Consider the following 27407-nt stretch of genomic DNA (forward strand, 5'->3'; position numbering starts at 1 on the left):
CCCACAACGACGGGCTGAGCTCCCGTTGCTCGGTCCTTGCTCCTGCCAACCTAGCAGTTCGAAAGCACGTCAAAGTGCAAGTAGATAAATAGGTACCGCTCCGTCGGGAAGGTAAACAGCGTTTCCGTGCGCTGCTCTGGTTCGCCAGAAGCGGCTTAGTCCTGCTGGCCACATGACCCAGAAGCTGTACGCCGGCTCCCTTGGCCAGTAAAGCGAGATGAGCGCCGCAACCCCAGAGTCGGCCACGACTGGACCTAATGGTCAGGGGTTCCTTTACCTTTACCTTACCTTGGTTTACAGCCATCATCCGTTCCGGAGATCCGTTTGTAAACCAAAGCAGGTTGTAACCCAAGGCATGCTTTCGCCAATGGGGCCTCAAAAAAAAATAAATTTCTTTGTAATAAAAAAAGTGTTGTAATTCAAAAAAAAGGTTGCAAACCACGACCCGCACTTCAGGGTTTGAGTCTGCAAACCATGGTACCACCGTATTAATATTTATATGCCGCCATCTGATTGGGTTTCCCGGAGATCTGCGTTTTAGACATGTATATGTATATATATGTATGTATATGTGTGTGTTTATTCTGACCTTGTCAGATGAGTAATTGTCAAATGAATAATTATTATTCATTTATATTATTCGTTTATATTATATTATATCATTATAATATTATAATATATTATATCATTTATATTATTCATTTATATTACTATTCATTTATATCTCGCCTTTTTTTCAAAGATATCAAGGTGGCATACTACGATTATTACTAGTACTACTACTAATAATTTATTACTTATACCCTGCCCATCTGGTTGGGTTTCCCCAGCTACTCTTGGCGGCTCCCAACAGAATATTAATAAAAATAATAATAATAAAGCGATCAAACATAAAAAACTTCCCTTAACAGGATTGCCTTCAAATGTCTTCTAAAAGTCAGATAGTTGTTTATTTCCTTGACATCTGATGGGAGGGTGTTCCACAGGGCGGGCGCCACCACCGAGAAGGCCCTCTGCCAGGTTCCCAGTAACCTCACTTCTTGCGCAGCGAGGGAACCGCCAGAAGGCCCTCGGAGCTGGACCCCGGTGTCCGGGCTGGACGATGGGGGTGGAGACGCTCCTTCAGGGATACTGGGCCGTTTAGGGATTGCAAGGTCAGCACCAACCCAGCAGTGCGCCCAGTGGCCACACAGCCAACCCACAAACCTTGCCGCTTGACCTGAGCTTCACCCCTTGAACGACTGCCTTACTTCCAAATCTATATGAAGTCTTAACAGGGCAAAGTAATAATCATAATTATAGTAATGTCCTCACCCCATAAACAACGGCAAAAATCTGTTAAGGTGTGAGCCGTAACCTAAGCAGCGTGACCAAAAGCTTCCCCAGTTGAATGTTTACCTGTCAAGGCCACAGAAGGCCACCAGGAGCCCATTACAAGGTGGAGGGTGACACTTTCCCCTAAGCAACTTAAGTTTCAGCTTCACCAGTTGAACGCCTGCCTGTCCCCAAAACTAGAGGACCTGCAAACCCTGCTAGGAGCCCATTATAAGGCTCAGGGAAGAGGGGACTTTATCACAGTCGCCAAAACCCTGCAGGATTCAAAGTCGTTTTAGTTTCAGCTTCACCGGTTGAATGCCTGTCTGTCCTCAAAGCTATTTCAAAGGTGCAGGGATGCCTGCAAAACTGGGCGCTCCTTCCTTGGAGGTTTCTAAGGAGAGATTGGGTGGCCATCTGCCACGGATGCTTTAGTTGAGATTCCTGCATTGCAGGGCGGGTTGGACTAGATGACCCGCAGGGTCCCTTCCAACTCCACGATTTCTATGACCTTTGCGGGGAATTTGCGCTTTTTCTCGGTTTTCCTTTTCGCTTTCTTTTCCTTTCGAAGGAGACCCACACACACAGGAAACTGCCATCCTGCAGGAATTCGGCACTTTCTGCCCTTATAAGGCTATTTCAACTGGCGGCCAATCAGCGCGCGGGAGGCGGCGCTGGGCTGGCCCCCAAAAACTTGGCCGAGGGCGGGCGGAGGCGCGCGGAGCGAGTTCCCTTGCTTTTGGAGCGTGTGGCGAGCGCGCTTGCCCCGCCAGACAGCGCCCTGCCCCGGTACAGGATGAGCAACAACCAGTTCAACAAGGGACCCAGCTACGGCTTGTCGGCCGAAGTCAAGAACCGGGTAAGGGGTCCCGACGCGCGCCCCCTCGATAATGCGCCCCTCGCCAAATGCGTAAATGCGCCCTGGGCGCACGGAGGGGCCACTTTGGAGTGGCGCCGCGAGCGCTCCGGGTTTATTCGACCGACGGGTTGCCTTTATTGAACGCAGGATAGAGCCCACTTCCCGTCCCCCCCCCCTCCCAAGGATCTCAGTGTGGGTCTTTGCCTCCCACCCCTGCTCCCCCAGCGCCGGTTCAACCCCCACAACAACCTCGCGAGGTAGGCTGCTTTGGAGAGGCGGCGCCGCGAGCGCATCGGGTTTATTCGACCGACGGGTTGCCTTTATTGAACGCAGGCTAGACCCCACTTCCCGCCCCCCCACAAGGATCTCAGTGTGGGTCTTTGCCTCCCACCCCCGCTCCCCCAGCGGTGATTCAATCCCCACAACAACCTCGCGAGGTAGGCCGCTTTGGAGAGGTGGCGCCGCGAGCGCATCGGGTTTATTCGGCCGACGGGTTGCCTTTATTGAACGCAGGATAGAGCCCACTTCCCGTCCCCCCCCCCCCACAAGGATCTCAAGGTGGTGTATGTAGGTCTTTGCCTCCCCCCCCCAGCGCCGATTCAATTCCCACAACAACCGCGCGAGGTAGGCCGCTTTGGAGAGGCGCCGCCGCGAGCGCATCGGGTTCATTCGACGGCCGGTTTGCGTTTTATTGAAGGCAGTCTAGAGCCGCCGCGCCCCCCACCCCCGTCTCAAGGTGGTGTATGTCGGTCTCTGCCCCCCCCCCCCCCAGCGCTGATTCAATCCCCAACACAACCTTGCGAGGTAGGCGGCTTTGGAGAGGCGGCGCCGAGAGCGCTGCGGGTTTATTCGACCCACGAATTGCATCCATTTAACGCAGTCCAGAGCCCATTCGCCCCCACCACCTACCAGGGACTCAAGCTGGCGTATGTGGGTCTTCTCCCCCCCCCCCCCGCAGCACTGATTCAATCCCACACCAACCCTGCGAGCTAGGCAGCTCTGGAAAAGCGGCTTGCTCCATGAGCGTTCTGGATTTATTTTATTTATTTATTGCACACACACAAACAGGATTTATGTTAGGGGGGCAGGCTTTATGTTGTAGGGGGAGGCAGAACCTCAGTTAAATATTTTTATTGGGGGGGGCAGCTGTGCCCATGAATGAGCACATAGACATATCCACATTTTTCATCCAAAGGGACTCTAGGCGACGTTTATGGATCGCGCGCCCCTCATCATTTAATCCCAGCGACAACCCTGCGAGGTGGAGAAGTGGCCACCTGGAAACATTTTATTATTTTTTTCAATTTTTTATTTTAAAAAAATCTTTATTAATTTAAAATGAACACATTTATTAAAAAAACAGACAGACAGACAAGTAAACAAACATACAGTCAAACAAACAAGTAACAGAAGGATCAAACAAACCACCACACTATAAGATACAGCAAGATTAATATAACAATCATATATGCTCCTGGTACTGAAAGCAATTATAAAACTTATAGAGAAGAAAATTAAAAATGACTTCCAATTAACCTCACAGTGCTTTATCTGTCCATCCACAGTTACATTTTTCTTATATAGTTTCTTTTTACCTCCCTACAAACTTATATTTATACAATACAAGTACTCTTTAAAGAATATTTAGAAAACTATGGTATAAAAGGAAACATCTTGCCAGAATTAGACTGATCCTTGTAATTTCTATTTATTTCATACACACCAAAATGTATATCCTGTTTATTCAATTAATTATAGGCTTCACTCTTCATTAAAAAATACAAAAAGGTTGTACAAGAAAGTTGCAGTGACTTTTCTGCCCCCGCCCCCCCGGAAGCTCACTGGGGAAAAATTAATTAATTTCCCAGGCCTGTCTGGGAGTATCACAAGTTTTCGACGGATGCCTGAAAGTGAAAGCAGGGATGGTTCCTGCTGAAGGATTACACTCCCAGAATTGAATCTCACATACCTCGTTCCCCCTTGCAGCCAACATTGTGGTTGTAGAGTGTCAGGAGTCCTGGATTCGAATCTCTCCACTCCAGACGCAGATCTCGCTTATTTTGACCAGCCGCTAGGGCTCAGCCCCAGGGCTGCTGTGAGGATCAAAACTGCGAAGAACTGTGTAGGCCAAGTTTGAGGTCTTTGGAGGAAAGGCTTGCAAAAAAACCCAAGCAAATAATCTTTCGTTAAAAGCCTGCGAGAGATGCTAGTCCCTTGTGAAATTGACCTGCAATTGGCTTTTGTGATGGTCTCCTTTCACTTACCTCTGAGTAACTGGGCCTTTCAGTGAAATAGGATGGCTTCTGTTTTTTTACCAGCTCCTTTCCCCTTTCCTTTTTTGGAGACTCCGAATATTTGTTTTCGTGAGTCCTGGGTTGGCTTCTCAGCTTTTGGCCTTGTGGCTGGAGAGTCTTTGAGCCTGGAGACAAGTGTCCACGGTTTAAATTATTTGACTTGATTTCGATTATTTGATTTCTGTGTTGTTGTTGTTGTTTAGTCGTGCCCGCCTCTTCGTGACCCCCTGGACCAGAGCACGCCAGGCCCTCCTGTCTTCCACTGCCTCCCGCAGTTTATTCAAACTCATGCTGGTAGCTTCGAGAACACTGTCCCACCACCTTGTCCTCTGTCGTCCCCTTCTCCTTGTGCCCTCCATCTTCCCCAACATCAGGGTCTTTTCCAGGGAGTCTTCTCTTCTCCTGAGGTGGCCAAAGTCTTGGAGCCTCAGCTTCAGGATCTGTCCTTCCAGTGAGCACTCAGGGCTGATTTCCTTCAGAATGGAGAGGTTTGATCTTCTTGCAGTCCATGGGACTCTCCAGAGTCTCCTCCAGCACCAGAATTCAAAAGTATCCATTCTTCGGCCATCAGCCTTCTTGATGGTCCAGCTCTCACTTCCATACATCACTACTGGGAAAACCATAGCTTTAACTATACGGACTTTTGTTGGCATTTGATTTCTGTACTGCTTGATATATTTGAAAACATCTCTAAGCAGTGTACAAAACCCCCAAGGCAACAGCAGAAAGCTTAAACAAAGTTACAGGTAGGGAGCTGTGTTGGTTTGCCGTAGTCAAAACAAAATTAAAAAATTCCTTCCAGTAGCGTCTTAGAGACCCAACTAAGTTTGTTATCGCTCATCCCAATAAGAAGCTTAAACAAAATGTGACAAAAATACAGAGCTACTGATAAAAAGGTTGCATTAATACAAAGTTGCTAATACATAAAAATCAGTAGCAGTTCCTTTTGACATACCTTCCTTCTCAGCCTCTGTGGTTTTTCGCAAATCCAAATCTTTAAAACTCTTGCGGCAACCCAAACTGATCACTCCGAAAATTTTTATTTATTTTTGGACGCGGTTCTTCGAAAGCATCTCTGAACTGCTTTGATATTTGCAAAACAGTTCCTGGGATGCAAAAAATAGATTCTTTATTAAAAAACAACAACAAATAAACCAGCTGTGGTCTAAACCACTGAGCCTCTTGGGCTTGCAGGTCGGCGGTTCGAATCCCCGCAATGACGGGGTGAGCTCCTGTTGCTCGGTCTCTGCTCCTGCCAACCTAGCAGTTCGAAAGCACACCAGTGCAAGTAGATAAATAGGTACCACTGCAGCAGGAAGGTAAACGGTGTTTATGTGCGCTCTGGTTTCCGTCACGGTGTCCAGTTGCGCCAGAAGCGGTTTAGTCCTGCTGGCCACATGACCCGGAAAGCTGTCTGTGGACAAACGCTGGCTCCCTCGGCCTGAAAGCGAGATGAGCGCCGCAACCCCAAAGTTGCCTTTGACTGGACTTAACCATCCAGGGGTCCTTTACCTTGTTACCTTTGCTCCATCACTTTGTCTCATCCTCTTTTCAGAGCCGTCCAAGTTGGTGGCTGAAAGTTGTTCCTCCTTGGGATTATTTCTGGCTTAACACGTTGCTTTCCTCCTTGCCGGAACCTCTTTCCCAGCGCTCGAAATCCCCCAGGCGCGTTTTGCTACTGACACGACTGCGTGGCAATTTCTGGGTGCTGGGTTGGTGACTGAAGTTTCCCATCGAGCCAGCTGACTCGCTGCAGTCCTCGCCGTTGTTACATGACCATTAGGTCCAGTCGTGGCCGACGGTTGCGGCGCTCATCTCGCTTTACTGGCCGAGGGAGCCGGCGTACAGCTTCCGGGTCATGTGGCCAGCAGGACTAAGCCGCTTCTGGAGAACCAGAGCAGCGCACAGAAACGCCGTTTACCTTTCCGCCAGAGCGGTACCTATTGATCTACTTGCACTTTGATGTGCTTTCGAACTGCTAGGTGGGCAGGAGCAGGGACCGAGCAACGGGAGCTCACCCCGTCATTGCGGGGATTCGAACCGCCGACCTGATCGGCAAGCCCTAGGCTCTGTGGTTTAGACCACAGCGCCACCCGGGCAAGTTTAGCTAGTGTTAAATCCCACCTGTACATCATTTTCATAACGTTTTCTTCAAGTGCACTGTATGCAGTAAAATTAATACCTTCCTTCCACAACCTTCCCCAGGATTCGAACTGAATACAGTGGTACCTCGAGTTAATTACTTAATTTGTTCCAGAGGTCCGTACTTAACCTGAAACTGTTCTTAACCTGAAGCACCACTTTAGCTAATGGGGCCTCCCGCTGCCAGAGCCCGATTTCTGTTCTGAACCTGAAGCAAAGTTCTTAACCTGAAGCACTATTTCTGGGTTAGCGGAGTCTGTAACCAGAAGCGTCTGCAACCCGAGGTACCACTGTACTATCTCCAAAATCTTCAGCACATTGTATCACCGGGGTGCAAGGTTTTAGGGGGGGGGGCTGAGGCAGCGGCGTAGAGGGCACTGCCAACTTCTGAAGCCTCCTGGCCTTCTTGGCATTGCCTGCCCCTCCTCTTCCTCGCTGCCACCGCCTGTGTGATCTCTCTTGGGCACAGAGGGCAAACGATCCCCAGGAGATTAAGGGGGGAAGGACGGGCATAGACAACTCAAAACTCCCAGGATGACCTTTACCTGTCCTGGTGGCAAAGAAAAATGGCCAAGGGTCTGAAAACCAAGCCCTACAGAGCAGCGTTAGCCGTCCCCCAGGTACGTTTTGCTATCAGCACAGGTCCAGTTGGAGATTTCTGGGCACCAGGTTGGAGGCCGATAATAATACAGTGATACCTCGGGTTAAGTACTTAATTCATTCCGGAGGTCCGTTCTTAACCTGAAAACTGTTCTTAACCTGAAGTACCACTTTAGCTAATGAGGCCTCCTGCTGCCGCCGCACCGCCATTGCACGATTTCTGTTCTCATCCTGAAGCAAAGTTCTTAACCCGAAGCAATATTTCTGGGTTAGCGGAGTCTGTAACCTGAAGTGTCTGTAACCCGAGGTACCACTGTAATAATAAATTTTACAGTGGTACCTCGGGTTAAGTACTTAATTTGTTCCAGAGGTCCGTTCTTAACCTGAAAACTGTTCTTAACCTGAAGCATCACTTTAGCTAATGGGGCCTCCTGCTGCTACCGTACCACCAGAGCACGATTTCTGTTCTCATCCTGAAGCAAAGTTCTTAATCCGACGTACTGTTTCTGGGTTAGCGGAGTCTGTAACCTGAAGCGTATGTAACCTGAAGTGTCTGTAACCCGAGGTACCATTGTAATAATAAATTTTACAGTGGTACCTCGGGTTAAGTACTTAATTCGTTTTGGAGGTCTGTTCTTAACCTGAAACTGTTCTTAACCTGAAGCACCACTTTAGCTAATGGGGCCTCCTGCTGCTACCGTACCACCGGAGCACGATTTCTGTTCTCATCCTGAAGCAAAGTTCTTAACCTGAAGCACTATTTCTGGGTTAGCGGAGTCTGTAACCTGAAGCGTATGTAACCTGAGGTACCACTGTATTATGATCTCCGCCAAGCCAGTCGGCTCGCACACAAGTCCTCCATCGTCGCAGCAAGGAAAGTTAAGAGCAAGGCGGAGAGAGCAGAGGCGTTTGGCTGTAGTTCGAAACGGAATTCGCAAACGGTTTAAAAAACCTCTGCCCCAGTCCTTAGTTAATGCCATTTACGTTTCTTCTGCATGTTTCTCCTCCTCCTCGCAGACTGGGACTAAGTGAGTTGTTGTCAGAGCAAGCTAAAGTCGAGCTGAGATCACAGAATCGTAGAATCTGTGGAATGGGTTCCGAGGGTCATCCATCCCGACCCCAGAGTGAATAGGCATTCGAGGTGCCACGTTCGGTGCCTGGCTTATACAGGCGAAACTCAAAAAATTAGAATATTGTGGGAAAGTTCATTGATTTCAGGAATTCAACTTGAATGGTGAAACTAATATATGAGATCGACTCGCGACATGCAAAGCGAGATGTGCTTCTACTTCTCAGAGGTCCAATCTTGTTCAATTTGCAATCCTTGTTTTGCTGATTTCCTTGAATATTCTAAATTTCTGAGATGGTTAATTTGGGGTTTTCACCAGCTGTACGCCATGATCATGGCAATGATCGCAAATCAAGGCTTGACATATCTCGCTTTGCATGTCACGAGTCGGTCTCATATATTAGTTTCACCTTTCAAGTTGAATTCCTGAAATCAAGGAACTTTCCCACGATACTCTAATTTTTCGAGTTTCACCTGTATATCTGTGTTTCTGACACTTTCAAGTTGAATTCCTGAAATCAAGGAACTTTCCCACGATACTCTAATTTTTCGAGTTTCACCTGTATATCTGTGTTTCTGACACTGCTCTGACCCCTTCTAACTCTGAAATCTTGCAAATCCTAGAGCTGCGCTCGGTTCCCCGGTTTCCTCCCGCCCACTCCCAGTTGCTTCAGTCTGGTGTTCTGGCTGTGTCCCAGAAACTCCCTGGGAACCTCTTTTGTTTTCGTTCTGGAGTCTCGTCAGAGCCATTCGATCGTGCCGAGACTTGGAAAAGTCTGGAAGGAATTCCCGTTTTTCCACCCCGTGCGATTCCACCATAGGGCAGCGAGCGTGTCTTGATTTAATCCCTGCGTTCTGGGCGCAAATCGCAGGTCGCCCTGTTAACCCAAGAAGCTCGAGAGAACTCTGGTTAATGCGGCAGCAAAGTCACGCTTTTAAAATTTATTTGTATGGAAAGTTATGCAAACTACCTAACTCCTCGGCCCAACGAGGCCTCTAAAATCACCTTTATTTTTAATTTTTTGAGAAGACGAGGCATAAAAGGAAAATGGACGAGGAGGGCGGAGGAAATAAACAAACTCAGATTCGAGTCTTCGGTGACATAAGCTGCTGTAATGAGCAACTGGGGTGGAGGAATAGAAGGAGATGAAACATCAGACGTTGCGGATCTCTCACCTAGCACTAGGTAAAGGTAAAGGGGCCCCTGACCATTAGGTCCAGTTGTGGCCGACTCTGGGGTTGCGGCGCTCATCTCGTCTTACTGGCCAAGGGAGCCGGCGTACAGCTTCCGGGTCATGTGGCCAGCAGGACTAAGCCGCTTCTGGCGAACCAGAACAGCACACGGAAACGCCGTTTACCTTCCCGCCGGAGCGGTACCTATTTATCTACTTGCACTTTGCTGTGCTTTCGAACTGCTAGGTTGGCAGGAGCTGGGACTGAGCAACGGGAGCTCACCCCGTCATTGCGGGGATTTGAACCGCCGACCTTCTGATCGGCAAGCCCTAGGCTCTGTGGTTTAACCCACAGCGCCACCTGCACCTGCCCGAAATTACGAATAGATCTAGTTATTGCTGACAGGTCGCAGTTTATTTACGACATCTTTTTCAGTGGGATTTTAGCAGCTATCTGGATGGAGACTGGCCTTGGAGGGCATGGCCTGTTGTGAAAGTATTTTTTTAAAATCAAGGACAAGACCAGATCTGGAAAGAGGCAATCTATTGAAAAGGCTGGAGGGGAGTTTCCAGGCTCAGGCAATTTTGGTCTTTCTTCTCCCAAACTGTGGTTTTGTGCGTGTAAGCAAATCTGAATCATTGCCATCCAAGTGTATCTCGTTCCACTTCCTCATGAGTCGCTGATCTAGCAGCGCGGAGACATTGGAACGGCGATAGACAGGGGCTGGTGAATTGTGTCTGACACAGGCAGTCTTGGCCGGAAAACTTAATAAAAATTATATTGAAAAAAGAAAACATCAAATCTTCACCAAGGCCAACTATCCTGACTGGTCCTACACAGGCCAGAAAAAAGCCAGGGAAGTCCCCAAAAAGGAGTTCTAGTACAGAAGGAAAAAGAAAAGTAAGGGAACGCAGGACCTTGAGTTTAAGAGTCTCTGCCAACTCAGCTAAACCCCCACGAAAACAAAGGTTCCAAGCGAAAAAACGAGAATAATAATAATAGTAATAATAATTTATTATTTGTACCCCGCCCATCTGGCTGGGTCTCCCCAGCCACTCTGGGCGGCTTCCACAAAGACCAAAAATACACTAATGTCATACATTAAAAACTTCCGTGAACAGGGCTGACTTAAGATGTCCTCTGAATGTCAGGTAGTTGTTTATCTTTTTGACATCTGATGGGAGGGCATTCCACAGGGCGGGTGCCACCACCGAGAAGGCCCTCTGCCTGGTCCCCTGTAGCTTTGCTTCTCGCAGGGAGGGAACCGCGAGAAGGCCCAAGGAGCTGGACCTCAGTGTCCGGGCAGAACAATGGGGGTGGAGACGCTCCTTCAGGGATACTGGGCTGTTTAGGGCTTTAAAGGTCAGCACCAACACTTTGAATTGTGCTCGGAAACGTACTGGGAGCCAATGTAGGTCTTTCCAGACTGGTGTTATGTGGTCTCAGCGGCCGCTCCCAGTCCCCAGTCTGGCTGCCGCGTTCTGGATTAGTTGCAGTTTCCGGGTCACCTTCAAAGGTAGCCCCACGGAGAGCGCATGGCAGTAGTCCAAGCAGGAGATAACTCTTAGAGAAGCTCTTGGCTTTGACGCAGACTTTAGTGGCGTGCCCTTTGGCAAATCTCTCCAGTTCCTTAGCCGATGCCCGTCTTACCCGAGCCGCCCAAGTCCTCGGGGAACACTTAGGGGTCTGTTAGGCGGCGCCGTGAAGCATTGTCCCTGCCGCTTGCTAACCAGGTTGGCTTGCAACGAAAGGGCACCTTGTTCCTGGCCGATCAGCACATTTTGAAAGGAGACTCTCGCCGCCCGATGGCTCAGCGCTTCTCCTCCTTGGCAGCCGTGTTCCGCACCCAAGCCAGAGGGGGAACAGACAACAGTGCAGGCAGAGCTCGCAAAAGCTGCCCCGAGGAAGCCAGAGGCTCCCATTCTTGATCCAAGAAAAAGAGAGAATCGTTCCTCTCACATGTGCGCTCTCATTGTGTCGCAGGGGGTTGGAATAGATGGCTCCCTTTTTTGAAAAATAACTTTTTCATTCAAAATTAGGACAGAACATACCGTGTTTTTCGCTCTTTAAGACGCACCAGGCCACCAGACGCACCTAGTTTTTGGAGGAGGAAAACAAGAAAGAAAATATTCTGAATTTCAGAAGCCAGAACAGCAAGAGGGATCGCTGCGCAGCGAAAGCAGCGATCCCTCTTGCTGTTCTGGCTTCTGGGATAGCTGCGCAGCCTGCATTCGCTCCATAAGACACACACACATTTCCCCTTACTTTTTAGGAGGGAAAAAGTGAGTCTTGTAGAGCAAAAAATACGGTATTATCCAGAAACATATCATCCTTATTCCCCCCCATTTTTCCTCCCTCCCCCTCCCTCCCCCCACAGAACCTACCCACCCACCCCCCGACTTCCCTCAGTTCCAGTCTTTGATTTCTCTGAGAATGCTGTTTTCTGGATGTTACACAGTTGTATAGATCCTCAAACTATTTAGCTGATTATTATCAATAAAAAGTTTGTGAATTCAAAGCCAGCCAAGGAGTCCAGTTTGGTTTGTTGTGTCTTCAAATACTTTGTAAAGGGTTCCCATTCATCTTTAAAGTCACAGTTATCCCTGTCCCATAGCTTGTATGTCAGTTTTGCCAGTTCTGCGTAGTCCATCCATTTTTCTTGCCATGATTCTTTAGTTGGGGTTTCTTCAGTCTGGAATAGATGACTCTCAATGCTATGATTTTACGATTAATGGGCGCTGCCTTCTGTGTTAGAAACTCAGGTATACAGGTTCTCGGACGTTGATGGACGTTAGCTAGGAGTGATGGGAGTTGTAGTCCCAAAACATCTGGAGGGCCGAGTTTGGGGGTGCCTGCTCCAGATGCTTTGGCCTACAACTCCCATGATCCCTAGCTAACAGGACCAGTGGTCAGGGATGATGGGAATTGTAGTCACAAAACATCTGGAGGGCCGAAGGTTGGGGATGCCTGGTATGAGCTAATTGCCGAATAAACCATTATCTACATCCTAGGAGCCTACACAACACAAAACACGGTTGCTGCATGTCGGTTTTATTGTATTTGGTTTTTTAATCTTATATTTTGGAAATGTACATCCAGTTTTTTCCCCTTTAAATTTCTTTGCGGCTGCCAAGAGAGTAGGGCCCTAAGTTACACCCTGTTTAAAGGTAAAGGGACCCCTGACCATTAGGTCCAGTTGTGGCCGACTCTGGGGTTGCGGCACTCATCTCGCTTTACTGGCCGAGGGAGCCGGCGTACAGCTTCCGGGTCATGTGGCCGGCAGGACTAAGCCGCTTCAGGCGAACCAGAGCAGCGCACGGAAACGCCGTTTCCCTTCCCGCCGGAGCGGTACCTATTTATCTACTTGCACTGGCGTGCTTTCGAACTGCTAGGTTGGCAGGAGCAGGGACTGAGCAACGGGAGCTCACCCCGTCATTGCGGGGATTCGAACCGCCGACCTTCTGATCGGCAAGCCCTAGGCTCTGTGGTTTAACTCACAGCGTCACCCGCGTCCCTATAGCTTGTTTAGCTTATACATAAATCTGGCAATGCCCAAATCTCTTCTGAGTGTCTCCGCAGACACCCTGAAAGTTGGCACAGGTGCCAGATCTGTTTGGAAGATGCGCCAGCTTATATAACAAGACAGTTTCTGTCTCGCGCCAGGGCTGCAGGGATATGGACCCCTGTGGCTGGGTCGGGCGTGTTTTTGTTCAAAGCGGAGAGTCTTGTTTTTTGCCCGAATAGCAAAGGTTCGAATTTTATTGAGGCCGAGAAGAGACCCCAAAAGGAACATGGAAGCTTGCGATTTATTTGCCAAGAAGGCCTGGCCACTCACCTCTCCTTGTTGCTTGCTCATTCAGCAGGAAGTTGAGACATGCCGCCAGCTTGTGGCATCAGGCTTGCCCTGTTCTTCCAGGTTATTATGGGATTTCTTCATTCTCTCCGAGTTTTTTCTTTTCTTCTTTTGTAACTGGCAAGCACATTGGGGCAGGAAAGGCTTTTGATGACGCAAGCGCCCAAACTCATAATAGTCCAGGGGAAGGGCTGGCGCTTGGTGCTATAGAGCTTGCCGGTCCTGAGTTCGAATCTCAAAGTATCTCCCTGAGTCTGCAACCCTGGAGAGCTGCTGCTGTTGCCGGCCAGTGTAGCCAGAGGTTCTCAATCTTTCCCAGCTGACAGCTCCCTTGACTTAACTTCCTTTCCTCCTACAGCTCCCCTGTGAGAAAATGGGGGAAAACATACGTTGCTTCGTCGCTGAACTGTTTTGCCCTTTTGTTTTGTTTTCCCAGGCTTATAATTTAAGTAGCAGAACTTTGAAAGGGGTTTTAAATACAGTGGTACCTTGGGTTACATACGCTTCAGGTTACAGACTCCGCTAACCCAGAAATAGTGCTTCAGGTTAAGAACTTTGCTTCAGGATGTGAACAGAAATCGTGCAGTGGCGGCAGCGGGAGGCCCCATTAGCTAAAGTGGTGCTTCAGGTTAAGAACAGTCTCAGGTTAAGAACGGACCTCCGGAATGAATTAAGTACTTAACCCGAGGTACCACTGTAGATAGATAGATAGATAGATAGATAGATAGATAGATAGATGATAGATGATAGATGATAGATGATAGATGATAGATAGAATGGTTCATTGAGCTGCTAAATGTTGCTTTTGTAAGTTGGGGGAAATGAAAGCAAGCTTAAATAATAATACACTCAAACCTCGTTTTGTGGACGGTATGCGTTCTGGAGGCCCGTCCGCAAGCCGAAAATGGACGCACGTCCCAAAACATCTGGAGAACCATGATGGAGAAAAAGGTGCGAAATAAATGCAAGGAATAAGCTCTTCCTGGTTCCCTGCTTAAGAAAGATGGAGGGTCCAGACAGATGGAAACGTCAACGTTGTCAACCTGGTGCCCAGAGATCTCCACACGTTCGCAGTTGGACCCGCACCAGTTAAAAAATACAAGGCATGACCAGAATGTTCACTGAAATCGGACAGCGAAAAATATTTGTTGTTGTTGTTGAGTCGTTTAGTCGTGTCCGCCTCTTCGTGACCCCCTGGACCAGAGCACGCCAGGCACTTCTGTCTTCCACTGCCTCCCGCAGTTTGGTCAAACTCATGCTGGTAGCTTCAAGAACTGTCCCACCATCTCGTCCTCCATCGTCCCCTTCTCCTTGTGCCCTCCATCTTTCCCAACATCAGGGTCTTCTCTTCTCATGAGGGGGCCAAAGTCTTGGAGCCTCAGCTTCAGGATCTGTCCTTCCAGGGAGCACTCAGGGCTGATTTCCTTCAGAATGGAGAGGTTGGATCTTCTTGCAGTCCATGGGACTCTCAAGAGTCTCCTCCAGCACCACAATTCAAAAGCATCCATTCTTCGGCCATCAGCCTTCTTTTTGGTCCAGCTCTCACTTCCATACATCACTACTGGGAAAACCATAGCTTGAACTATACGGACCTTTGTTGGCAAGGTGATGTCTCTGCTTTTTAAGATGCTGGCTAGGTTTGTCATTGCTTTTCACCTCCGTACATAATTGTAATTTTGTGGGTTTCCGATGCCGGTTGCATGTTCGGATATTTCTCGCTGTCTGATTTCTGTTACCATTCACCAAACTTTCCGGTCACACCTTGTACGTGACTGATTTCTAACACTATTGGCCGGCACTTAGGGAGTGCAATTTGTGTAATTTTGAACCAGTTTTTCTCCTCTTTCCCCCTCCAGCTTGCGCTGAAATACGACCCTCAGAAGGAAGCAGAATTAAGGACATGGATAGAAAGCGTCACCGGAAGAGACATCGGCCCCGATTTTCAGAAGGGGCTGAAAGACGGCGTTGCACTTTGCGAGTGAGTAGGCCGTGTGTTTTATGCGTGGTATATATTTTTTAAAATTTCATTTTATAACGGACCCGGGTGAGCCAAGGGACGTGGGTGGCGCTGTGGGTTAAACCACAGAGCCTAGGACTTGCCGATCAGAAGGTTGGCAGTTCGAATCCCCGCAATGACGGGGTGAGCTCCCGTTGCTCAGTCCCTGCTCCTGCCAACCTAGCAATTCGAAAGCACACCAGTGCAAGAAGATAAATAGGTACCGCTCTGGCGGGAAGGTAAACGGCGTTTCCGTGCGCTGCTCTGGTTCGCCAGAAGTGGCTTAGTCCTGCTGGCCACATGACCCGGAAGCTGTACGCCGGCTCCCTTGGCCAATAAAGCGAGATGAGCGCCGCAACTCCAGAGTCGGCCACGACTGGACCTAGTGGTCAGTGGTCCCTTTACTTGTACCTAAGATTGTCTTCCATGAACATGGTCAACACGGGTAGGTAGCCGTGTTGGTCTGCCGTAGTCAAAACAAAATAAAAAAATTCCTTCCAGTAGCACCTTAGAAACCAACTAAGTTTGTTATTGGTATGAGCTTTCGTGTGCATGCACACTTCTTCAGATACTTCAGTGAGTCCGTAAGTGACTGTGGAGGCCAATTCTGGATCCACATGTCCTTCCACGGTGGGGACATTGGTTCCTGGATGGGAGTTGATCCCGGTGAGGGTTTGCCAAGCGTGCCTTCCTCTTAGCACGTTTCTCCCTCTTGTCCTGAGTTCGAGTGTCTTCAAAGCCCATGGCACCTTTGGTCAAGGCTGTTCTCCAACTGGAGCGCTCACAGGCCAGTGTTTCCCAGTTGTCGGTGTTTATACTACATTTTAAAAGATTTGCCTTGTCCTTAAACCTCTTTTGTTCACCACCAGCATTAACGCTTTCCATTTTTAAGTTCAGAATAGAGGAGTTGCTTTGGAAAATCAGGGGTCTGAACAACATGACCAGTCCAATGATGTTGATGTTGGAGAATCATCGCTTCAACACACAAGCTAACTCGCTGGCATATTTGTAACGATGGGCAAAATGGTTGAAAAACCATTCTTTAGTTAATTGGGGGAAGTCCTGCTCCTGCCCAACATGGCGTCGAAACCTTACATGCGTGTCTGTTTGTGTTTTCCCTCCCCAGGCTAATGAACAAACTTCAGCCGGGTTCAATAAGGAAAATTAATCGCTCAGGCCTCAATTGGCACCAGGTATGTTCGATACGAATTTGATACGATTAAGGGATTTTATTCTTTTTTAGGGAGGTGGGTTCAGGAATGCCTTTAAGGCTGACCTGTGTTCTGGGGGCAGGGGAAGCATACAGTGGTACCTTGGTTCTCAAACTGAATCCGTTCCGGAAGTCTGTTCCAAAACCAAGGCGCACTGCTTTCCCATAGAAAGTAAGGCAAAACTGATTAATCCGTTCCCGACTTTTAAAAACAACCCCTCAAACAGCAATTTAACATGAATTTTACTATCTAATATGACCATTGATCCATAAAATGAATGCATAAATCAATGTAAGGTAAAGGTAAAGGGACCCCGGACCATTAGGTCCAGTCGTGGCCGACTCTGGGGTTGCAGAAGATTCGAACCGCCGACCTTCTGATCAGCAAGCCCTAGGCTCTGTGGTTTATGGGACCCCCGTCCCATAAATCAATGTACTGTACTATAAAATAATTAAGACAGTATTGTAGACGACAAAAGTAAAAACTATTTTTTTTCCTTACCCACACTGATGATGGTCATTGTTTGGATGGGGGGCTTTTATCTATTTCCTCAGTCACACAATCAATCGATCAGTAGCTGAACTGGGTTCCACACAGTCACAAAAACGAACCGAAAAAGCCTCAAAAACAAAAACGCAAAATAAAGAGCAAAAACAAAGGCGCCAAACTTAATCTGTTCTGGAAGTCCGTTTGACTTTCAAAATGTTCGGAAACCGAGGCGCGGCGTCTGATTGGCTCAGGCACCCCGGAAACAATAGCCGACAGCTGCGTCGGGCGTTCGGCTTCTGAAAAACATTCGAAAACCGGAACACTCACTTCTGGGTTTTCGGCGTTTGGGAAACAAGGCATTTGGGAACCAAGGCATTTGAGAACCAAGGCATTTGGGAACCAAGGCATTTGAGAACCAAGGCATTTGGGAACCAAGGCATTTGGGAACCAAGGCATTTGGGAACCAAGGCATTTGAGAACCAAGGCGCTTGAGAACCAAGCTACCACTGTTTTTACAATCTGCCAACCTCCACCTTGGTACTTATATTGGGGGTGAGCTCTGCCCCTTCTGGAAACGGACCGATAATTCCCAACGCGAACCCCAGATGATTTAGAAGGGATCCCCTAATTTTGTGAGAAGGGGCTTTTAGGGGTCGCCAGCCTTGACCCGGCTGCCCTTTCCTTTGGCAGCTCGAGAACCTCTCCAACTTCATCAAAGCCATGATGAGCTACGGCCTGAAGCCCGTTGACGTCTTCGAAGCCAACGACCTGTTTGAGAACGGGAACATGACTCAGGTCCAGGTGTCGCTGTTGGCGCTGGCAGGCATGGTGAGTCAAGCTTGCGCAACCGGGCGCCTTCTTGGGGCTGAACGACAGTGCCCAGTGCCCCATGGCCTCCGTGGCATGGCAGATTGGCTGGGCTGCGCCATGGTGGTGGTGGCTGATTGGTTGCAGTCCACCTGGGGATTGTGGACTGATTTGGGGAGTCCAGACTGTCTGCAGGGCGGGCATTGCCTTGCCCCCCTGCCCAAATAATCAAAATAGCCTCTTGAAAGATTACGAGGCAGCAGAAAAGAAGAGGCGGCTTGTTGGTTCTCCTAGCTGCCAAACGCTTCGCTCAGAAGGGGCAGGTCTGAGCCTTGGCCGTTCTGTCTTCCTGGAGGCCATTTAAACGGGACTTGTTGGTGCAGCCACCAAGGAGGCCCTGCTGCTCCCTTCATTATAGCTAAGCTTTTTGCAAGGATGTTTCTGAAGCAGACTTGTCCCTAGATTCTCCCAAGCAGCAGTCTCTGCGAAAAGCCAGTCCTTTAAAAAAAGATATCTAGATAGTATTATTATCCTCATACAATCTGTAGGAAGAGTTCCTCCCTCTGTTTGCAGAATCTATTCCCGTTGGGCCATGAGGACTAGAGACTTGTGGAGACACAATCTGCAAAAGTTCTAAGCCACTTGTAAAGTTTGCTTTAAGGTGTTTCTTCTCCCCCTCCCAGGCCAAGACGAAGGGGATTGACAGCGGAGTCGACATTGGTGTGAAATATTCCGAGAAGCAGGAGCGGTGCTTTGACGACGCCAAGCTGAAAGCCGGACAGTGTGTCATCGGTTTGCAGGTGGGTGATACTGTTGCCGCCAGAGCCCAACAATTACCTGGAGACTTCCCCAGGTGCGAGCCAGCAATAAATCACACTGACCGAGCTGGAGTTCAACTCTTTACAGTGGTACCTCGGGTTAAGTACTTAATTTGTTCCGGAGGTCCGTTCTTAACCTGAAACTGTTCTTAACCTGAAGCACCACTTTAGCTAATGGGGCCTCCCGCTGCTGCCGGAGCACGATTTCTGTTCTCATTCTAAGCAAAGTTCTTAACCCGAGGTACTATTTCTGGGTTAGCGGAGTCTGTAACCTGAAGCGCCTGTAACCCGAGGTACCACTGTATTAGCAAGAACACGGATTTGCACAGACTTGGTGGACTGTCAGGCCTAATGAGCACAGCAGCTCATCCCCGGGAAGTCTGGCCTCATGGATAATAATAAAGGTAAAGGGACCCCTGGCCGTTAGGTCCAGGCGTGGCCGACCCTGGGGTTGCGGCGCTCATCTCGCTTTACTGGCCGAGGGAGCCGGCGTACAGCTTCCGGGTCATGTGGCCAGCAGGACGAAGCCGCTTCTGGCGAACCAGAGCAGCGCACGGAAACGCCGTTTACCTTCCCGCCAGAGCGGTACCTATTTATCTACTTGCACTTTGACGTGCTTTCGAACTGCTAGGTGGGCAGGAGCAGGGGACTCTCAAGAGTCTCCTCCATAGCTTTGACTATACGGACCTTTGTTGGCAAGGTGGTGTCTCTGCTTTTAGCCGTAGTAACTCCCAAACCTCTCCGCTTTCAGATGGGCACCAACAAATGCGCCAGCCAGTCTGGGATGACGGCCTACGGAACCCGGAGACACCTCTACGACCCCAAAAACCAGATCCTACCTCCGATGGACCATTCCACCATCAGCCTCCAAATGGGAACAAACAAATGTGCTAGTCAGGTAAGGACAGTTGCCGCATAATTGTGCCAATTCCACGTCGGTAAGAACTCTGACCTTTGGAACTCCCTGCCAATTGATACCAGGCGGGTGACTTTTGCTGTATTCTTTGCTAAAAAAGATAATAATTCTTGTCCAGTCAAGACTACCTGGGTGTTTAGAAAGTGGATGTGAGGTTTTTGGTTTTTTTTTGCCTGTTAAAATTTATTCGGTTCCCCAGTCTCTCCCGGGTTTCTTTTAATATCACGGCTTCGTTCTGCGGTCAGACCAGAGCACACTTTCGCTCTCTCTTTAAATGTGAAGTAATTGGAGGTTTCATCCTCTGAGATCTGAGTATATTTCGCTCAAAATTCCACATATCTGTGGGCAAAGGTACAGCACCCAGTTTTGCTCAGAAATGTTTAAATCTTTAGAAGTCTGTTCAAAACCAAAAAGGAATGCCTGCACATCTTCCCCTTTTACATACTTCGGAAACCCCTTAATATTAGCTGAGGTAAAATCTTCGCTGGTCCAGCAAAACCAACTTTTTCATCACACAAGGTGTTTGAGAACCAAGGCACGATGGTAGTTAAGTTTTTTACCTCTACCTTCAGCACATTTTGTTTTATTTCATTGCTATGGCTAGTGGCTGATGCAGACTGCTTCCGCTATCGCTCAACCTAACTCTTTTTCTTTTTTAATCATTTTTATTAAGTTTCCTATTTTAACAATCCAATTAAATCACATTAAATGTTCCCAATCATACAAATACATGTCAGTTAGTCCAAATATTCTGCCTAAATTATAATTTTTTTGTTGGGACTTCCCATGCTTCAAGTTTGGTTGGGGCTCTGATCATCTCATATCTCATGTCCTCTGAGTTGTTTCCACAAGCGAGTTGAAGTAAGTAATGATGTGTTTCTGTGTGGATTTTATGTGTTTGGTTCCCCTCTGTTGTTGCGGTATCTCCTCACACGCTGTTTGTGCCAAATCAATCCAAAAGTCATTTCGCTGCTGGCAGACGCCATCTCTTCTCAGTTCCGATGAAATCAAATCTAGGCGTTTGCTCATTAATTTTCCCAGACCGGTTGCATCAAAAATTAGCCTTGACAGGGGAGATTGAACTTGAAATACAGATATAATGACATATTGAAAGCTCACCTCCCCTTACGACGATTTATAACTCTGCAGCTCAGTCTTACTCCATCATGGCAGAATCGCTCACTCTAACTCTTAACGGTGTTGTGCATATGAGCTCAAATTCTTCCTCCTTTCTTTTTTAATATTTCCCTCCCCGATCAGGTGGGGATGACGGCTCCAGGAACGAGGCGGCACATCTACGATTCGAAGCTGGGGACGGACAAATGCGACGACAGCTCCATGTCTCTGCAAATGGGCTACAACCAAGGGGCTAACCAAAGCGGGCAGGTTTTCGGCTTGGGGCGCCAAATCTACGACCCCAAGTACTGCCCCCAGGGCAACGCTGGCGAGGCGGCCAACGCGGCGCATAACGACGGGAATTCGGCGGAATATTACTACTACCAGGAAGGAGAGGAGCAATGAGCCTGGGGAATTGCGGGGGGGGGGGGTGTCGCCTTCCGATTTCCCCCTTCCCGGCAAATCACCATTGTACAGTTCCTGCCTCTTAATTGCCACAGATACTGCAATCTTTACATATTTGCGACTTTAGAAAGAATGAGAATCTTTTCTCCGCGTAGCAGAGATGAAAACAGGCTCCCTCGGTCTCGGCCCTCCAGATGTTTTTGGGACTACAACTCCCATCATCCCTATCTAACAGGACCGGTGGTCAGGGATGGTGGGAGTTGTAGTCTCAAAACATCTGGAGGGCCGAGGTTGCGGACGCCTGGATTAAAACAAAGGTCTTCCGTTCGTTCTTTTTTTAAGAAAGTGAGTCTATTTGGGCCAGATCTAAGGCTGTGCTTGCACCACCAACCCGTGAGATTAAATCGAGATTCTGGATTTAACACGCCAGGGTGCAGAGATGTCCAAGCGGCCGGCCACGATCGAGAGGCAGATCCCAGGGAGATCTGGGTCGATCGCGGGATTGTGACCTATCGCAGTCTGGAAAATGCTGTGGAATTAAGGTCTCCGTCCCCCAATCCCACCACTCTGTCGCTACGGCGCGTCCGGTGGGCGGTCGTTTGGCGTCTGCGGCTGACGATTCGCAACCGTGGACACTCGGGTTGCGAATGTGATCCATGCGGGATGCACGTTCGGAACCCGCTTCTGCGCACACACGGATTGCGATTCGGCGCTTCTGCGCATGCGCAAAGCATGATTTTGTGCTTGTGCACGGCTGCCGAAACCCGGAAGTAACCCGTTCCGGTACTTCTGGGTTTCGGCGGTTTGCAACCCGAAAAAACGCAACCTGAAGCGTCTGTAACCCGAGGTATGACTGTAGTTTCCTGTAGTTGCATAGCTGTCAACCGTCCCTTATTTGGCGGGAAACTCCCTTATCCCAGCGCCGTGTCCCGCTGCTGTCCCTTATTGATGATGTCCCTTAAATTTCCTGGGTTTCATGCTCGCCCAGCTCGGGAGGGAAGCAGCGGCTCGGGGTCCTCCGCCGCGAGAGAGAGAGCGCTGGCGCCGTTGTCCTGGCGCGAGGAGTTCCATCGGCCCTTCCCCGCCCGAGAGAGAGGGGGAGGAAGAGAGACTCTCGCCCACGCCGCCCGTGAGCCGGGTGGCGGCAGTGGTGGTGGCGGCTGAGGGAGGAGGAAGAGGAGGGGATGGGGAGGGACGCAGAAGGGCGGCGCTTCAGCGGCTGCGGCCGTGCCGCAACCGCCTCCTGCCGGATTGACAGTATCTGTCAATCCTACCAATGTATGTACCGTATTTTTCACTCTGTAAGACACACCAGACCACAAGACGCACCTAGTTTTTGGAGGAGGAAAACAAGAAAAAAAATATTCTGAATCTCAGAAGCCAGAACAGCAAGAGGGATCGCTGTGCAGCGAAAGCAGCAATCCCTCTTGCTGATCTGGCTTCTGGGATAGCTGCGCAGCCTGCATTCGCTCCATAAGACGCAGACACATTTCCCCTTACTTTTTAGGAGGGGAAAAGAGAGTCTTATAGAGCAAAAAATACGGCAACTCTTTACAACAGCAAGATCCCTTATTTGGGCTGCTGGTCCCTTATTTTCGAGGCTGCTGGTCCCTTATTTTCAAATCTGTAAGTTCACAGCTATGGATGGATGGTGGGTGTACAGTGGTACCTCGGGTTACATACGCTTCAGGTTACAGACTCCGCTAACCCAGAAATAGTGCATCGGTTTAAGAACTTTGCTTCAGGATGAGAACAGAAATCGTGCGGCAGCAGCAGGAGGCCCCATTAGCTAAAGTGGTGCTTCAGGTTAAGAACAGTTTCAGGTTAAGTACGGTCCTCCGGAATGAATTAAGTACTTAACCCAAGGTACCACTGTATATATAAAAGGACAAGCTTTTTTTATACTGGGAGTAGATCGCAGACTCATGAGAGTTAGATGTGACTGCAATAGGGGTTGTCATCTGACATTAGCCATTTGCTGAGTCGACCCGTTGAAACCCTGGCCGATTGATTTTTCAGTGGGTTTACTCAGAGCGAAATGCACTCCGATGGCATTAATAATAATAACAATAATATATTATTTATACCCTGCCCATCTGGCTGGGCTTCCCCAGCCACTCTGGGCGGCTTTCAACAAAATATTAAAATGCAGTAATGCATCAAACATTAAAAGCTTCTCTAAACAGGGCTGCCTTCTGATGTCTTCTAAAAGTCAGATAGTTGCTTATTTCCTTGACATCTGGTGGGAAGGCGTTCCACAGGGCAGGTGCCACCACCAAGAAGGCCCTCTGCCTGGTTCCCTGTAACTTGGCTTCTCGCAGGGAGGGAACCGCCAGAAGGCCCTCGGGAGATGGACCCCAGTGTCCGGGCTGGACGATGGGGGTGAAGACGCTCCTTCAGGTCTACTGGGCCGTTTAGAGCTTTCAAGGTCAGCACCTACACTTTGAATTGTGCTCGGAAACGTACTGTTACAGATGCTTTAGCTGAGATTCCTGCATTTCAGAGGGTTGGTCTAGATGAACGCTGGGGGTCCCCTTCCAACTTGACAATTCCACGAGGCTCCGGATAGCCAGAGATAAATTGGGCTGGGCCGACAAAATAAACCTGATGTCGTGCAATCACTTTCCTGAACTGGCGAGGAATCCTGCGTTGTCCGCAGACCACAATGTTCACAACCATATGGTCTAGAAAACTCTGCAAATCCTGGGTTGTTGTTTTTTCTGTAGCAAAAAAAAAAAAAACAGCCCAGCCTTCTGTGGTCACATGGAATGGTGGTGTACACATATAGCCTTTAGAACTGCCCCCACTTTAAAAAATAATCATAATTATTCTGCAAGGTCAGTTTGATTTTTGTTTCCTTGCTGGAACCTGAATTATGCAAAATGCACCCATGCATTTTATTGGTGTCTTTTCAGAACGGAGGCCCTTTGTTTTATATTTTTGTGCAAGGGATATTAACGTCGATTCAGGCATGTGTATAAGCGAGGGGCGAACCGGGAAAACGAAGATTAACTGGAGGGAAGGGGTCCGTCACGGGGACTAGAAACTTAGGTTATTATTTTTTTAAAATATGAAGCCTGTGGAATCTGCAGCAGATTTCACACCAAAACTTGGCTTGTGGAAGGTAAAAAAAATTAACATTTTTTTAATCTACAGCACTTAATGCGGTTCAGTTCACCTTGGTGCCTTCGATTTTGAAGTCAGGTTGAAAACTTTGCTTGCCGCTAGACCTTGACGTTCAGTCAAAACTGCAGCCCTGCAAATTTCTCGATTCGCATGTCGACGACGATACTTATCAAAAGCTCGTTTGCAAGCTCAAATTGTCGCAAAAAGGGCGAGATCCAGATTTAATATTTTTAGGAAGATCTAGCTGCCGTCCCTGTCTTTGGGGATTTTTGATTCCGGCGGTATCGCTATCGCTGTAGCCTATTTGCGTAGTGCTTGGGGCAGCAGAGGTCTTATATTATGGGGTGTCGGTTGCCTAACTCAATGAGGTCTAGCCACTTGAAAAGGCTTTCAAAGATTGCAACTTCTCTTTCTCTCCCCCCCCTTCTCCTCAGAGGCCTTAGGTGTCCGTTTCTTGCTGCTACATAACTCTTTTTAAGGGACCAAGAATTCTTCCTTTCCTAAATAAAACCAAAACTCCTCTTTTTTAAAAATAAATTGAAAATAAGTTTGTAAGCCTTTATATAATGCTTAAAGGATCTATTTTTGTTGTTGTGATGTTGAGGGACCAGTATGTTGTTGTTTTAAAAATATGTCCGCACATCTTAAATCTTTTATAAGCATTCCATCAAATAGCCTTAATTTCTCTGTAGGGAATCTCATGGTGATACGAGTCACTAAATTGTCTGTTTGCTAATGGATGTGAAAATTTTCGGAAAGACTACAGAAAAGATCACAGCCAAGGAACCCGTTAGATTTCCCAAACTTTCTCAAATTTGGGTCTCCAGTTCTCGTTGGACTACAACTCCCATCATGCCAAGCTTAGCCAGACCTGTGGTCATGGACGATGGGAATTGTAGTCTTAAAAAACCCAAACCCAAGTTTGGGGAAAGTAGAAAGCTATAGTCCACTAAGATGTTTCCTAGTGGCTCATACTCTTGAGTAGACCTATATGTGAACGTCTTGTCGATTTCTGTGGGTCTGCTCTCAGTAGGGCTCTGGGGGGATAGTTGCAGACTTCGGAGCTACACAGATCTCTAGAGGACTTGCTCCAAATACTTAATATCTGCAGAATCTGATCTGTGTCTCTTCAGAGACAAAGGCTGTTTCTGATTCCAGAAGTGAGGGGGAACACTAGCCGTCTATGAACAACTCACCCGTCCACAATCTCCTGCAATCAGTGCTTTTTTCCTTTAAATAATAATAATTTTTATTTTTCTTTAAAAAGCATTTACTCAAGAAAAACCACCATTTTACCGTTCAAATCGGGGGAAAACACATACAGTAAATGGACAAAAGTATAAAAATTCACAAAATGTTTTTAGGGGGTATGCGTACTCCTGCGTACCCCCAGAAAAAAAGCACTGATTTCAGCAATAATAATAAAACCAGCCATACAAATCAGAAATATCCAACCCAGCGCAGATCAACTGGGATGGAAATATTAAAAATAAGTTGGTGAGGCTTACTGGGGTCTTTTCCAGCTCTGCCATTCTGCGTACCCCCAGGAAAAAAGCACAGCCTGCAATTCTTATTTTGTTGCAGAAGTCTCTTGGCTTGCTCTCGCCGCAATAACAGGGGCGCTAGTCCTCAGGAACATGTTTTTAGCAAAGATTTTGGGGGTTCTTTTTGCTATAAAACGCCCCTTATTCCAAGCATGGGGAATCTGATGCCCTGGGCTCCCCACTTTCAACATTTGCCACATCGGCTGCTGGGAGTTCTAGTTCACGGCGCCAGGTTTCCGATGTATTTAAACTAGGGTTTGGCCTTTCCAGATGGTTTCTGGACTTCCAGATTCTCCCTTCCCTGCTTTTTAAACCTTGAGGCCAATGCCATTCTTGCGTGTTTTTTAATTTTTAAAAAAGGCTTCTCCACCCTCCGCAAAATGTGGCTCTTTCTTCATTGCTAAACATCCTCCCTTTTTTAAAACAGAAACTGGACAGTTTCCCCCCATAACTGTACGGATAACAGCCGCCGCAAACTTTATTTTCCTTGGTAGAGAGCGTTTTATCCTGTGAAACGGAAGAGGGACGTAACTGGGACAAAAAAATAAATAAATGTGAAACTGCAATATTTGAATATCAGCAATAAAATGCTTTAAAAGCAGAACAAACCTTGGTGTGCGTGGTTTTTTTCCAGTTGTGTGTGTCTGCGCAAAAGGGTGGTGACATTGTGTGTTTTGATTATATTAGGGCTGGGTGATACCTGGTTTTCCATTTTGCAATAGACTATCCGCTAAACATCTTAACACACGGATAGATCAGAAGAGTCTTTACAGCGGCACCTTGGTTCTCAAACTTAATCCGTTCCGGAAATTCCATTCCAAAACCAAAGCGTTCCAAAACCAAGGCGCGCTTTCCCCTAGAAAGCAATGCAAAACAGATTAATTTGTTCCAGACTTTTTAAAAACAACCCCTAAAACACCAATTGAACGTGAATTTTACTATGTAACCAGACCATGGATCCATGAAATGAAAGCAATAAACAATGCACTGTGCTATAAAGTAAATAAGACAGTATTGTAGATGATAAAAATTAAAATTACGTATATGCACACTGTGTGTGTTTTTATATATATAATACAAACATATAGTGTGTGTGTATACCCTATGTGTTTTATACACACACACACACACACACACACACACACACACAATACACAGAGTATATGTGTGTGTGTGTATACACACAAACACTGGGTATTTATATATATAAATATATTTGTTGTTGTTTAGTCGTTTAGTCGTGTCCGCCTCTTTGTGACCCCCTGGACCAGAGCACGCCAGGCTCTCCTGTCTTCCACTGCCTCCCGCAGTTTGGTCAAACTCATGTTTGTAGCTTCAAGAACACTATCCAACCATCTCGTCCTCTGCCGTCCCCTTCTCCTTGGGCCCTCCATCTTTCCCAACATCAGGGTCTTTTCCAGGGAGTCTTCTCATGAGGTGGCCAAGTCTTGGAGCCTCAGCTTCAGGATCTGTCCTTCCAGTGAGCACTCAGGGCTGATTTCCTTCAGAATGGAGAGGTTTGATCTTCTTTCAGTCCACTGGACTCTCAAGAGTCTCCTCCAACACCAGAATTCAAAAGCATCCATTCTTCGGCGATCAGCCTTCTTGATGGTCCAGCTCTCACTTCCATACATCACTACTGGGGAAACCAGAGCTTGAACTATACGGACCTTTG

General features: G+C 47.9%; 2 protein-coding genes and 1 long non-coding RNA gene across 5 annotated transcripts in view; all 3 read left to right on the top strand.

Annotated features, from left to right (window-relative positions):
- The window catches only part of LOC310753633, a 192081-nt gene extending 165741 nt beyond the window's left edge, over nt 1–26340 (top strand). Inside the window, exon 2 of the long non-coding RNA XR_014543406.1 lies at nt 23491–26340. This is a non-coding gene — a long non-coding RNA (uncharacterized lncRNA). The remainder of the gene's footprint in view (nt 1–23490) is intronic.
- RNF126 (ring finger protein 126) overlaps nt 1–27407 on the top strand; it is a 767042-nt gene that overhangs the window by 97260 nt on the left and 642375 nt on the right. The gene's annotated exons all lie outside the window — the stretch shown is intronic.
- CNN2 (calponin 2) lies at nt 1977–26340 on the top strand. Of its 3 annotated transcripts, XM_083594856.1 has the most exons (9): nt 2009–2173; nt 15161–15282; nt 16427–16493; nt 17691–17828; nt 18491–18607; nt 19377–19523; nt 20802–22340; nt 22386–22465; nt 22514–26340. In XM_083594856.1, exons 1-7 carry the CDS (start codon nt 2111–2113, stop codon nt 21060–21062), a joined length of 915 nt encoding a protein of 304 aa, XP_083450982.1. In that variant the 5' UTR covers nt 2009–2110; the 3' UTR covers nt 21063–22340; nt 22386–22465; nt 22514–26340. The 3 variants fall into 3 exon arrangements, with proteins under 3 accessions (XP_083450983.1, XP_083450982.1, XP_083450984.1); XM_083594857.1 differs by lacking the exon at nt 22386–22465 and having other exon boundaries at nt 1977–2173; nt 20802–21503; nt 22795–26340; XM_083594858.1 differs by having other exon boundaries at nt 20802–26340.

The sequence above is a fragment of the Podarcis filfolensis genome (genome assembly GCF_964270895.1).
Source record: "Podarcis filfolensis genome assembly, chromosome: 18".
Lineage (NCBI taxonomy): Eukaryota > Metazoa > Chordata > Lepidosauria > Squamata > Lacertidae > Podarcis > Podarcis filfolensis.

Coding starts and splice junctions, on each gene's coding strand:
- CNN2 (XM_083594857.1), top strand. CDS start 2,111: ATGAGCAACAACCAGTTCAACAAGGGACCCAGCTACGGCTTGTCGGCC. Junction 16,494..17,690: donor CAGGCCTCAATTGGCACCAG/GTATGTTCGATA, acceptor TTCCTTTGGCAG/CTCGAGAACCTCTCCAACTT. Junction 18,608..19,376: donor AGTGTGTCATCGGTTTGCAG/GTGGGTGATACT, acceptor CTCCGCTTTCAG/ATGGGCACCAACAAATGCGC.